The sequence below is a fragment of the Aquila chrysaetos genome, chromosome 15, assembly GCF_900496995.4.
Source record: "Aquila chrysaetos chrysaetos chromosome 15, bAquChr1.4, whole genome shotgun sequence".
Taxonomy (NCBI): domain Eukaryota; kingdom Metazoa; phylum Chordata; class Aves; order Accipitriformes; family Accipitridae; genus Aquila; species Aquila chrysaetos.
Genome location: NC_044018.1, coordinates 10,978,708 through 10,993,636, shown reverse-complemented (window position 1 = coordinate 10,993,636; position 14,929 = coordinate 10,978,708). Strand labels below are relative to the sequence as shown.

At 40.3% G+C, this 14,929-nt stretch overlaps 1 protein-coding gene across 1 annotated transcript; it reads right to left on the bottom strand.

Annotated features, from left to right (window-relative positions):
• Window positions 1-303: 303 nt before the first annotated feature.
• LAPTM4A (lysosomal protein transmembrane 4 alpha) lies at window positions 304-14,381 on the bottom strand. Its single transcript, XM_030037627.2, has 7 exons — window positions 14,170-14,381; window positions 6,965-7,085; window positions 4,657-4,733; window positions 4,444-4,566; window positions 3,109-3,204; window positions 1,612-1,710; window positions 304-1,087 (listed from the first exon to the last, which is right to left on the bottom strand). Exons 1-7 carry the CDS (start codon window positions 14,266-14,268, stop codon window positions 1,013-1,015), a joined length of 690 nt encoding a protein of 229 aa, XP_029893487.1. The 5' UTR covers window positions 14,269-14,381; the 3' UTR covers window positions 304-1,012.
• Window positions 14,382-14,929: the final 548 nt, after the last annotated feature.

The following is a 14,929-nucleotide window of genomic DNA, read 5'->3' as shown; positions in this document are numbered from 1 at the left end:
TGCCTCAAAGGCTAGAAGCCTCCAGTACAATTCCCTTTTCCCAGCTTATGTGTAAGTAACAATAGGACAAGTAGAAGACAACCAAGTACTTGAACTGCAAGGCTGCAATACAAGCTTTTACATTAAAGGAAATCCACGTTCTCCACTCACAGGAGGACTTTTGCTGAAGAACACAGATCAACCACTAAACAACCTGTAGGAAGCCAGCGTTCACTAAGCTGCATGTACATGGGACTATCTGCAGTACACTGAAGCACTTAAAAAAAACCAAACCGACAAACAGATCAACCAAGGCTACTGGTAAACATTTCGTAAAAGATTTATTTAAGTATCATTTATCACAAAGAGGAAAATACATATAAGATTAGAAGCATGCAACCATCTTCCACATTTCTATTTATTTTTCTTGCGTTCACAGCACATTGTAATAGAACTCCTGTGCCACCCTCACTTCTTCCTGAAAAATACTGTGTTCCAAGACATAGGATAACCAAAAAAAACCCACAATAAAGGTAAGATAACATATGAGAAAAGTGCAAAGTAAAAAAAGTCACATATATACCACATTCAAACCCCCTCCCCGTCCAAAAAAAGGATAAAGGCAAACTGTCATTTTGCTGCACGATCAGATTGTCTTTATGAACTACTTTACAAAAAAATTAATATAAATTAAGGGCACAATCCTGCCGACACTTATAATTGTAGCTAACTTCAATCATAGATTGGCTCAGTTGGTATTATTAAAAGCCACAAGTTAGTCACATGCATAAGTTCTTGCAGTATAAGGCCCTAAGGCAATAAAATGTTTAAGAGCATTAAGGAGAACAAAAATTAAAGCAAACAAAATCACTCCCAGATGTGTTTTGCTTAGTAAGTTTATATCAAACATATTTTAAACAGAACAGTTTGCTCCTAAAGCCCTGAATATTTCTATTACTTAAGCAGTTTTGCAAGATTAAAAGACAAAACCCCCAGGAAGCTGGTACAGATGTTAATTAACATAAAAACTGCTTCAGGCAGGTATGTAGGGAGGTGGAGGCTCCTTCTCAGGCATCTTCACTGCCATTTCATAGGTTGGCAGAACATACTAAAGAGAAGACATTTTGGAGATTAATGCAGAAGGTTTAGGGGGGGAAAAAAAAAAAAAAAAACAGAACAAAAACATACATGCCCCATCAGCAACTTAATTCTCTGTTGCAGGCAAATGTTTTTTTTAGTAAGAACTTACTGCTGTTCCTAGTAAGCTAGTGGGGAAGTGAAAGAAGGTACAACAGTAGTTTACTGTGCTGCTGAACCTAACCTGAGGTCATTCATTCCACCCCACTATCTCTTGGTTTTGCAAAGCAGCAAGGAAGGTTTTGACTGGTGCGATCAGAAAGCTTCACTCTACTACACGAAAAACATTCAAAGACTTTTCTCTATAAAATCTCCAACTTTATGCACTGTAAGAATGAAACTAAGAAACAACCCACCATAATGTTAGCTGAACTTTTTGATCTTTCCAGTCTTTGTTTAGAAAGCTGGACAAGGCTTATAAATGTATATGGATATGGTGGTTTTCTACTTAAAAGGAACCAGCATCGTTTAATTTTGATCTCAGAAAGCTTTTACCTGTGGAGGAGCTTCAAAAGCAGGGTACACAGCTATCTCTGGCAAGTTTCTGTTGCTGATGTATTTATAGCAGTTCCATACACAGTTAATTAGATATGCCTGAAAGAAGAGAGATTTCTCTTTAAAGAGGCCTCATATGCATTAGCTGATTCAGAAATTAGATCCTGGATTACATTCATATGACAAAAAGGAGCATAAATCAACTTAGTCGATACATATCTGAGGAATGGTTGCTATTTCACAGATTTAGCCACATACCAATGCTGTTCCCCATTTAGCTTTGCTATCATAGTGACTCAGAGAGGCTAAGCCACACAGGTTTTAGCAAAAGAATTCACAGATCCATTCAACTAATCTCTCTATCTGCCTCAGCAGAGCTAATCAAATTAATCCCCAACCAGCTTATGCTTCTATGGATCTCAGTCCAAACTTGCCAGGAGGAAGAGGAGGACAACAGGCCAACAGCACAATCCCACTCATCCCTGAGTTAGCGTTACTCTTTGTCCAACTACCAGAACGAAGGAGAGGGCACAAACACCCAACCAGGGTGGCAAGGAGAAGATGGTAGCGCAAAGTAGCCTGGACTTTAAGTCAACGTTAACTGCTGTAGAAAGACATACTATCGTGCTCTGATGAGGATTAGATTTTTTTAATTATTAATCTGCGTAACATTAATCTCTGAATTTTTCATTGGCAAGTTAGCACATGGTTATACACAAGGTACTGAATTTCCCAATCAATACAAAAATATCATCTACTGTATTAGGCTTCCACTCCCCCCAGTGAAACATTCCTCTTGGAGAAAGTATAGGAATTGAGTAAAATTCTTTCATTACTTCATTTTTTCTTAAATTCAATCTGGATGCAATAAAGGAATATTGTCACGGCCAATGTGTATTATCAACTCATTTCTCTAATATGCTTTGTCTACACAAAAGTTTTTGTAATTCAAATGAACGCCTCTGTATTTAGATCTTCAGAAGGAAAATAATTCTTAATATCACCCTTCAGTAGGAAGAAAGATGCAGCTCTGAACTAACCTATGCATTTCCTTCTTCCATCATCTTCCTTCCAAACCATGCACCCTGGTTTGTTAGGCACAGTGAGAGATTTTAAAGTTTTGTTTAGAAAACTTGTAGGCAGTAGCTCAATATTGTTTCACTACAAGCTTAATTACAAATATTATATTTATCTCCACTTATGCAAAAAGATGGTATATGAAGTCTTCGTGCATTCTTACTTCCTACTCAGGAAGGGCAGAGCTGCATAAACATGCCCCACTGCATACAAACAAGTTAGTTGAAGACTCCAGTACACAAAATCTAAGACTTAAGCCATACCATAACTGAACTTCCTAACAATTCTGCTCAAAAAAGTTCCGAACTCAGCATTAAGAAGTCAGCTGAGTTCTTAATTCAGCACTGAGAATTAACTCAGATTGATAGCATCTTAATATAGTAACTCATGAAACAGACACATGCTTAAGTTTTAACTTACCTTTAAAATGATAAATAAAGCAAAGAACACCAGAACAATAAACAAGAGACAGCTGGAGTCCAAGGCAAGGAGATCATCTTTGTACGGGAAATCCGGCTAATTAAAAAAAATAGGGAAGGGAGAGAAAGGACAGAGATAAGCATTAACACTGCACAGTCACAAATATGACAGAAGGACATCCAAACTTCACACCAAATAAAACAAACTCTTGTGTAAACTACTCCCGCAGAAACAACAAAAAGTTCTGTTTCTCACTAGCTGCTTCTTTATCCTCCCAGAAAGCACAGTATTTATCCTGCCTCTATCCTGCAAGAACAGGTCACTACAGAAACAGGCTACCTATACAGAAGCCTTGTACTATCTATGTCCCTAGTCACTACTTCAATCTCTAATACATGATATTAGTCTCTAATACATGCTAAGACAGATATCCATGAAATTTCATTTTTAACAGCGGCAGCACAGCATTTGTACTTATGGTCCTCTACTTGCTAACTCTTTAATGACTTTGTATTAATTACCTCCTGTCAGTCCAACCAGTAACATACATGTGTGCAGAACAGAAAGGAAAGTCAGAAGAGACAAAACAAAGAGCTTCTACAAATTTCAGACTCTTCTCTTTCCCTGACCACAGTAACAAAGCCTCTCTCCAACACCAAACCAGGTTTTTTATCTGTTTTAAAAAGGATTTTTTTTTTTTTTTTTAAACATCTAAAACACCAGCCAGGAAGAGCTTGCGATCCCCATTAACTAACAGCGTATTCTATCCATTGAGTCTTTTTGCAGTTAAAACACAGGCAGTCTTAATGAAAACTCCATTACAGTTTCCTTAGAAGGCATTGTTGCAAAACAAGAGGAGCTATATAGAATGTAAAAAGGAACCCTCCGAATCTCAGATTCCATCCCATAATGCTGTAAGACCCTACATCATATCGATCCTTACCTATATTCTTCTTCCCCTTCCCCACCAAGTAAGGGTCAAGACATTTTTAATCTGCATTAGCAAACCTGCCAGAACCACAATGCTTGAAGGGTTACAAACATCTTTGTTTCAAGTGCAAATGTAGCAAACCCAGTTTAAACCAACAATTCCTATCACATTTCTTCTTTACTCTCCCTGGCTTTCCTTTTAGGGAGCAATGACACCTTTGGCCCTTCCACCTCTGATAAGTTCTCATTCTCATAACCACCCTAACAGTCATGCCCTACGGCTGCTGCAGTCTGAATTCCTTTTTCTTATGCACAGGAAGATAACTATAGCTCAGTCACTTACCCAATTAAACCAAAGTTTAATTTCAAATGTAAAATATCAACTTGAGCTGAAGAAACACTTACCAACTGATCCAGGTAATCCTTGATTCTGGGCAAGTAGGTTAGAGAACTGATTGCAACCAGACAACTGAGCACAAAGTCAAAGAGTTGGTAACAGAAAAATGGGATCAGCCAGCCTACACGATGCTAAGAAAAAGAAAAAAGCAGCAGCCTGTAAGGTGTTTAGTTAAAAATTCAAGTAGCAAATTTAAAACCATGGACTATAAATATACTTACAGCAATTGCACCATACACCATCATTGCACTGATTGTGAACATGAGGAGGGAGATAGCAAATAGAACGCAGGCATTTTCTGCATTAAAAGAAAAACAGTAAGCATCAGTCATTTCCTGAAGTTGTCACACTGCAGCTGACATGTACCCAAGCTCTATCCATTACTATGATCTGTTTTCAACTGTTTCATCTGTCAAACTAGCAGCAGCAGAATTGAGTAACTCAGATCTCCCCTAATGGAAAAAGACCTGGTTCAAGAAAACCGGCAGGCATTTGGAAAAATCCCTCTTCTTTAATCAAAAGCCTGAATGAAGCTCAGACATACCAATTAGAAGCCTGACATAGTTTGATAGTAATGCAACATAATGGTGCTGATTTGCAATATATGTCAGTGCTAAAAGTATGTGGGTGATTAACTTTACAACTGGAAAGAATTTTAAGTGAAGCTAGCACAGTATCAACCTTTACACTTTAAAAATGATTTGATTATATAATTTGGTCATTGGCAGTGGGAGCAGCACTGCTCCTTCAGTAACACTAAGGAAAACAGGAAATCACTGTGTGGAAGGTATCCCATTATTTAGAAGAAAAGGCAGTGGAACAGAAGCCAAATGGTAGCAGAATCCAGGACACTCATGGAAACTGAATGATAAAGATTCTCCTTGTGCATCACAGTTACTGATGACAGAAGCACAGCTGCTTTCCACCCGTTAGATTATACTCATTCTCCTGCAGCAAGCACAGTTTACATTTTTAAACACAGAGAAAGAAACCAGCTTGAGAGTCTATAGATATGGTAAGTTAATGTTTTTAGCAATACTGAAGCCAAACTTTTGTGGCTCCCACGCTTGAAAGAGATGATCTGAGAATCATAACTTTCTAGTCTGCAACTGATTGGAAAAGATACACTGTAGAAGCACTTATGTACCCAATTCAGTACAAGATAATAATACCTACATACACAGATGGCATCAAGGAGTTGGCCCTCCCATGTCTGAAATGCACTACGTTGATCAGAGGGCCTTAAGTACTCAGCAATAACCAACAAGCGTGGTTTTCTTCTAAGGATTTGTTACTCACAATATCCACATGCACAATCAAAATTGTAATATCCCTTCCTGCACACAAAACCCTCTAGCCCGTGTCCCAACATGGGAAAAAAGAATCTGTAAGTCAAAAGCATGTGATAGCCATTTTATACTAAAGAGTAGAGAAAGCACCTTCAGAAGCATCTCTCAGTCACATAAGCTTAAGGCTACCAAGTACACCAACATTCATTGCAGAACATACAACATTTTACAGATATCTGCTGTAGTTTTATTTAATATCTTGGCTTTATGAAGTAATTAGTAATGAAATGAGTGGGAACAAGGACCAACAAACATGAGCTACAGTCACAGGTCAGAACTGACAGATCCTCAGGTCATGAACAATTAACATGAAGACTGTAAACCAGAACTCTCAAAACACAGATTTGTGCTGTACTATTTATCTTCACTCCAGACTGGATCTGACCCTCCCTGAATTTTAGTGTAATACAACAGACTGAGATGAGACACATTAGAAGTGCCACACTAAACATATTTCTGCACATATAAAACCAAGAAAAAACAAAGCATGCACCCAAGTTTACATGTCATACTACAGTTAAAAAGCTTGGTCATTACAGACAAAAGTTTGACACCAATTGCACTTGTACACATCATAGACTTAATCTATAACAATAGAGTGGAAAGTAGGTTTAATTCTGCTCATGATGCTTTCTCTTCCATTTCTTCTGCATGTCAAACTTTTTAGATAAATACTTTGGTTTCACTCCAATACTTGGCATCCCAATTCTTCCACTCTTCTTAGAAAAATGGCATGGTTTTCCTCTTAGTAAACTCATACACAATAGCTGTAAGCTTTTTCCTTAAATCTATGAGGATCACCAGAAATTCCCAAAAAAGTCTTTAAAAATACTTTTCTGCTTTTTGTTTTACTGACATAGCAAAGATAGTAAATGTTCATGGAGAAAGTGAATTAGACATGTTCCACACATACTTCAACACTCCAAGCATTAGAGATTAGAAATCGTATCATTTAAGATGCTTAGGAATAATATGAAGTATAAACAATATTCCATAAACATTGTGGGGTTTTTTTATTCTGGTAGAACAACTCAATTCCAGAATAATTAAAAGAGAAATTCAGAAAACAAGGCAACCATATTTAAAAGCTGTATGCATATATTACACACTAGTGTAAGGCAAATACACCATGATACTGCATGCTTTATTTTCTAATCAGACAGCAGAGTTAAACACCTACCAGCCATTCTCTCAGAAGCATAGTAATTTCCGATGACTTCATACTGGATATCAACAGTTGGCACTATATTTGGATGAGTCACTTCTACTGTCAACAAGATGCCCATCAGCAAGTTCACCACCTGAGAAAGATTACAGTTACTTAAAGGTTATTTACACTGCAACAGCTATGATCTTTTTAAGGACACACTAATAAATCTTTTCTTTCAGTTGGAAATAAACTCTTTGCTTTGCCTATATGCAGAAGAAAAAAAACAAAACAAAAAACCAACCCAACTTATGATTACATTTCAAGCTGATTTAGTTAAACCGCTACCAAAACAACCAGAAGAGCACTGGACACTTGCAGGTTTTAATGAATCACAACTAAATAACTTCACAAACTAAGAGGACGGATAGGGTTTGTAGGGATTCAAATGACGTAATTAAACTATTGCTGCACAATGCACAGATCCATAAACTGGAAAACTGGAAACAGTTAAAAGAGGCCAGGAAGGAAAAGCTACAATAACGGACACAATGGGAACATTTGGAAAGAGTTTCTGCTTTCTACAACATATTGAAAGGCAGAATTAATTTAACGCACAAACAAGGTACTGCACCCTACTCTCAAACAGTGCTGGAGGGGCAAGCAGTACAAGGGTATGTGTAAGCATCACACAGTAAATACCAAGTATATGAGGGAAAACTTCCACTATAGTTCTAATCCTCAAACGTAGCTTTTTTCTTAATTTCTCCCATATTAGTTTTAATACAAGCAGTGGAGAACTGTCATTCTCCCTCCCCTTCCTAGATCATTCATTAAAACCTCATCAGTCCTTATCAGAAAGGCTACACAAACACAGGTGAAGTTAAAAAAATCTCACACAAAGATTGAACCTCAAAATTTGTAAGCATTCAGCACTGGCTACATGCTTACTGGTCCTTCTCTTCATTTACACTGCCATTGAAGACTACTTCTGTTTCCCCATATTGGTACATACCAAAAACGCTTGCAGTAACAGTAAGAGCTCAAAGAGTCAGAAGTAGCTTAAGCATCTGCAAAATTGCCTTCACAGCATTTATAACCTATTCAAGATTTACAGGGGCATAGTTTCTGTCACTAATATCTGGAGAGACATGCTAAAGAAAAAGGTTGCATAACAAAAAAAAAAAAGTCATGATGATATTTTCAAGCTGCAGTCCTTTTCCAATCAGTATTCAGTACAGTCACCACCAGCAGCAGGATCTTTTACAATTAGCCTCAAAAGAAAAAAACAATTTGGTTCGCAGTTTGTCACAACTTAAGAATATTTGCCAAACATTTCTTCTTTTACTGGCCTGGTTTCAGGAGTCAGTGATAGCAGTAGTGGCAAGTCTACACACAATTATTGAAGTTTTCAATAAGGAAAAAAAAGCTTTTGAACATTTAAAAGCAGTTTTAGCTTTTAAGACTCACAGTTCCTACAAGTTGGTTTTGGTTTTTGTTTTTTTTTTTGTTTGTTTTTTTTTTTTTTTTTAAGGGTTTTGTCGGTTTTTTTCTTTTTTTTTTTTTTTTCCCCCTAGGGTTTAGAGATATCATTGTGATAACCTTGCTTACACTTTCTGCTAAAAAGAACGCTTTAGTGAAATCAAAGCTGATTATTTTGTAGAAATGCTATCATATCACCATGTACTATACAAACTCACTGGAAATTCCAGCTACTTTCAGCCACTTGTATACTCCATTTTATGCCTTAGAGTGTAAAATATAAAAACTAGTATAGTTGGCAGTAAAAAAGTAAGTTTAGCCACCAGTATCTTTAGCCTTGAAATGAGCATATTTTCCCCCTCAAAAGACACTTCCTACAGGGCAAACTGTCAAGTTGCTCATCTGCCACTTGTCTAAATCTTTTATTTTGCTTCACCATTGTTCAAATGTATAGAATACTATATTCTCTCACCACTACTGTTTCATCCTTCTCTACTCTGGCTTTCTGCTCTTGATGTATTTTCAAGCCTTCTATTTCTGCCTCGCTGTAAGTGAGCCAGTGGTATCAACCTATACTTTGGAAAATAACTTCCTGCTCTATACTTGTTTTAAAAAGCCTATGTCAAGGTTCAGATCTCTGGCAGTTAAACATTAATTTCTACTTCATAAAACACAAAGAGACAAGTTCAATTAAATCATTTTTTGTTTATACACAGTCATCATTTTAACTTAAATAGTGATAAACTTCAGGACAAAGACAATACTACTTCAATACTGAGTTTAACTGCCATAATGGCTATGTGCCTCAAGATAAAGAGCCAGCAGTACTTGAATTAAGTACTGAAGAACTTGAATGCCTTGGAATTGTGAGACTGTGATCCTACATCTGCCACTTTATTTTCATCCTATCCATGGTCCCAATTTAGGATACAGAAATCCTTAGTAATTCCACTGGTTACTGAGCGCAGTTCAAAGTATTAAAGCTTTATTTTCTCAACCTAAAATGGTGTGCAAGGAAAATAGGAAATTAAAGAGTCATTCAAAATCCAGTCTGCTAGGATCAGTGAGACAGAATAAAAATACTAACTTAAAAAAAAAACAAAACAAAACAAACAACAAACCCGAACCTCTGCCAATTAACACCCCAGGGTTTCCAGTACTCCATTACTCCTATTTGTGAATCATATCACAGCACTGAGCAATTCATCATAGTCAACATATGGATTTCAATTAAGAGTTACCAACAACTCCAAGTTAGGAGTCCTTCTAAGCATAAAGCCAGAGCCTGTATTTTAACTACTACCATTCTTCTTTCACAGAAGCTTGCTAACAGCAAGACCACAAGGCTTGTTTCAACTTGATAGTCAATGTGACTGGCAGTAAGAGTATGGTTTGGATTGGAAGGCATCATCAGAGCTTAAAAGAATACACTCACTGCGAATAAAATATATGTTCACAAATGGTCTACATGGAGAAGTCATCAGAAAAAACATAGCACAGGTAAGCCTCAGTGTAACCTGAAGATTAAAACCACCAGCACCCCAAAAAACCCTGCCAACCCTAACAAGCCAGCACTCAGTGGATAGTTCACCATTCTGAGGTAACACCTCAGAAACCCCAGCAGTCCCCATCCTAGCCTTTTTTGTTAGGAAGTAAAAAAATAATCATAAAAAGAATAAATTACAACATGCATGTTCAAATTCTAATTCAAAAGATTGTTCCATTAAGATGAAAAAAAACTTAATTTAGTTTGTAGTAGTTTAAGAAGTGTATTTTACTCATGTAAGTGGGATAACTGAGCTTAACTGAAGTTTGGTGTAGCTTGTATCAAAATTAAAAAATCCAATAGCTGGTATTAAAGTAGAAACCCAGCAGTTATTACAAACTGGTAATAGAAGTATTAGCTCCCTATATGATCAGAACTCAAAAGACTGCGGGACTATAACAAGCATTAGCTTTTTAATTAGGGAGTTTTATCTCCATGGTATACATTTCATGTCTAATCATGTAAGTGCCTCATCTCTCTGGAGGCCTGAACATTAAGTCTAGGTTTCCCCAAGCACTCCGAGTGACTAAAAGTCTTGGACATCAACAAGAATTCCTACTTAGCATTTGCTTATTTCCTTTTATGAGTGGGAAAGAAGAGGGAAATTGCCTTGCACTACTACACTTTCTCATCTTCCTCTCACTTCTCCAGTATTTTTCCTTAAACATGTTCCTGAAGAAACAAACCAAGATGGTTTTGTTTCGTTGTGGTGGTTTTTTTCTTTTATTATACTGAAAAAGAGTAATTTTAGATAGAGTACTTCAGAGCTTCTAGCACTGTTGAGATTAGGTTGAGACCAGTTACTTTCCTTCATTTCTGGAAATCTCGTTCAGTGAACAAACGACTCCAGAGATCATCCTCACCCTCCTGCTAACCAGTAGCAATTACATCATTTTGACTCTATTGCTGAAGTTTGCTGCCAGAATGAAACAGCCACTCCCTCCAAAACAATGCTATTACTTTTAGACTGTTTATTGAACTCTGATCTGATTTTTGCCAGTGCAGTGTTCATGCTTCCGGCTTCTGGAAAGCACTGTGCCTAGTAAGAAAGTTTACAGGAAGAAACAAACTTCAAAGCCACACGTTTGCAATTATGGAGCTAGGAATAGGAGGTTTCTTTTTCCTTCCTACACAGAACAGTAGTGGGTGTTGCAGAGTTAACCAAACTATATTAGTCCTGGAACTTAAGCATGAGTCCACTAGAAATGTTCTGAACTCATCTTTTTGCAAATAGAGTTTTAGTTATTTATCAGAAACAGTAGCAGCATACGGTCTGAAGCATGCTTAAAAGATGCAGTTTGATCACACAGCCATCAACAGCAGACATTTTAGAAGATACCTTGCTCTCTCTAGACTCAAGAAGTACACAACAAGGACAGCAATGTAACTGTTTTAGTGAGGAGATAAGTTAGACAGATGCAAGACTTAAAAGTATACAAGCAAGGAACAGGAAAATGCCTAAAAAATTTGTTACATGAGTAACGCACACGTATGAAATAGCCAAAACTCTTATCTTCCTAAAACATCTGGAGTAGATTGCTACAACACTCCATTTTATGTTCTCTATCAAATTCCTTCAGGACTGCACAGCACGAGAACACAGTCTATCCAGTGAAAAATACAGGCTGACCAAGATTTTCAGTAACACAAAGCTATCGTTGAACTAAGCATTCTCCCCCACCAAAGAGCTACCTCCCTCACAAAAAAACCCAACAAACCAATAAATAAAAAAACCACCCCCCACAGAAACTTATTACTATTTGTCCCACTGTAACTTAAAAGCAGATTATTGAATTTATTTAGAAATACTTATCATAAGCTAGTGTCTGAAACACTAGTTAGTGATATACTTAAACAGTACATTAATTAACATGTCTAAACAATCTGACATACCCTAGGCCATTTAATTTTAATTTTTTTTTTTAAGTTTGTCAGTGGAAAGCTAAGTTTAATTTTCACTGTCCAAATTGTACTTCACCTTCAAAAGGTATGAATTAAAGTTGAATCCTAAGTTAAAGCATTAGGCAAGACCACCTAAGGCTTCATGGTAAGACTTTATTTCAGCTCAAACAGCTTAACAGTTGTCAGACTTAAAAGTTATCTCCTTTTCCCAGCTGTAAGCTGGGAAGAACTGGATAAAAATTTTCAATGCATAGTTTAACAAAGTGTTTGATACAGTCTATAGAAAAAACGCAGCTATGAAGTACTTCACATGTACACTGTTACCCTGAACTCAACTTATTTCTCCCTCTAGCAGCCTGAATCCATTGCAGTTACACGAGATCAAAGGAACGCTTTGCCTCACACACCACTACACCTCTGAAGCCATCAGCCTCATCAATGACTGGCATACTTTTCACTGTCCATAAGCACTACAGATATTTGCAGATTCAGAAAGGAGGAAGAGGTGCTGCATCCAGGGAATGAGATGAAACAGAAGCACAGCAAGAGAGGTAGAAGCTGGAAGTACTACTGGGTCTGTGGCTAGGGAAAGCACATCCCTGCCCACCGCCCTCACCAAGTTCCTGGCTTTCTAGATACTCCTGCGAACAGGAAACCAAAGTGGGGAAGGCAGTAAGGTGCATTTGTTTCGCAACAAGGATGAGCGTCTCCTTACTGTTAACGATTTATGCTTTTACTTGAGGTACCAGAAGCATATTCTTGATCTCCTTCCATCAGCATAGGGTAAAACTTCTGGAGGTTTTGCGGGTTTCCAAAGCAAGTGCCATGTTCAATACTGCAATGGACCTTACTTTTCTGTTTTACATGAACTAATAGTAGAACTTAATTAACACCAAGACATTTTTTCCAAATTCTTTTGGAAAAAGAAAAAAAACCACCTTTCCTAGAGTTTTGGTACACTTCCTACCCCCCTACCTCGCTGCTTCTTCCTCTCCTCTCTCCCACCATTTTATTGTTTGCCTGTGCATTTTTTGGTCAATGGAAGGACTGAGATGAAAAAAAAAAAAAAAAAAAAAAAAAAAAAAAGCTCTCCCCATACTTGCTGAAGATAAACGGTAAACTCTCCAAACTTAAATCCCCATGCCTGTAAAAGCAGTTTCTGTGCATGGCTCCTTCACATCAAGGCATAAAAATTCAGCACTCTCCATTTTTACAATCTGGGGAAGGGTAAAGGAGAATACAGGCTTTGGTTACAGCTTCAGGACAACAGAAAAGCTATAATGCAATGTTTTTAAAACTACCCTCACATCTTTACTGCCCATGAGAGTAAGGGAAGGAAAGATGAGGAAATGGCTTCAATAAAAGGGAACTAAGGGAAGTGAAGGCTCCAGGCCTTAACTTGCTGGTACTGTTTTCACATTTCTGTTTCACTCTAGATCAAAACTATTTCTAGTGTTTCAGCTTCACCACCACAGCCTTCCCTCAAAGAAAAGGCACACACCAGTCAGAAAACAAGAGGTGTGAGGTGTTTTGGAAACCAAATACTGTTTGTATTGCTCCTCAGCCACTGCGTTGAGGATGCAGTACCAAGCAAACGGGAACTTCCCCTTCCGCAAAGCTCTTCAACAAGCAGAAGCCATGCTCATTTCGGAGACCCTCACCTTCCTCTCAGAGGTTACACGCTACTCAGGGGAACCACATCTTATCATCGTATTCTCAACACACCCCAAATTCCAGTCTCCCCAAACGTTAGCATCTCCTCTCTTACCAGGGACAGACACGTTCAGTACTGTTTGAAACGTTTAAAAGTCCCTACTTCTCCAATCCAAGAAAGGGAATAGTAACAGAACCCCTGAGAGACCCAGATTAAAACGCCCTCAACTTCTCCTTCATTTTCTTTTTCTAACCACAACAAGGGAGGCCGCCAAGGGACGACTGGGTTTGGCGAGCCCGAAACAGACCCCGGGAGGGAAGAGGGGCCCGAGCCGCGCCGCCCGACTCCAGCAAACTGGCGCAGCTTCCCCCGCACGCAGCAGCAGCACGGGGGACGATCGCGACGGCTGGCGCGACGACAGCCGACTGCCGAAGGAGAACAACTCCCGGGCGAGGAGAAAGGGACCCCGCCGCCATGGCCCCCCCCCCCGGGAGCTGCCCCCCCTCCCCGCCCCGGGCCCACCGGCGGCGCATGCGCGCTGCCCACTCCGCGCCCGGGCTGGGCCGCGGCCGAACTCCCACGCATGCGCGCTGCGCACAACCCAAATCGCCGCCCCCTCAGCGGCGCCGGCCGCCCCCCGCGCCAGCCTCTCACCATGTACCAGGTGCCCAGGATAATGGTGCCGGTCCGCACATGGCAGCAGCCACAACAGCGGGTACTGTAGAAGCGGTCCCGGCTCCTCTTGAACGTCATGGCGGCAGCGGCAACGCCGACCTCCCGCCCGCAGGCCCGCCGCTCGCCCTCTCCGGCCGCTTCCCCTCCAGCTGAAGGGCCGTAAAACCCCCGCGCGCGCGTCACCGCCGCTCGGGCCAATCAGCCGCCGACAGCGGGGGCGCGGGGGTGTGCCTGCGGGAGGGCGTGCGCGTTGCCGCGGCAACAGGCGATCGGCGGCGCCGCGGGCCAATCACAGCCCCCCTGGGCGCAACGCCCTGTCGTTCACCTGCGGCGGCGGGGCGGGGCTCACCTGAGGCGAGGGTGGGCGTCGCCCCCTCTGTCCGCCATGTTGGCGCGGAGCCGCTTCTTCCCGCCGCAGCCCCCTCAGGGCCGGTACCGCTCCGCATGGCGGGTCCCGCCGGGGCGGGCTGGCTTGGCGTCGGGGGCACAGCTGGCGGTGCTTCCCCGCGCGGTGCCGGTGGAGGTTGGCCAGGGCGAAGAGCCGGCGCTTGGCTTCCGAGCAGGCAGCCAAAACCCGGCGGGGAAGAGCGTGTTGTCCAGCGATAACCCTGTTTTCCAAGAAAAACTGGAGTAGTCGCCTCCTCAGTAGAGCCCGAAGCGGCCAGCTTCGAGACACTGCCAAAGTCCCGTGGCATTGGCTGCAATTCAGCCAGTACTGTAGAGGGTTTAATTCGCTTAA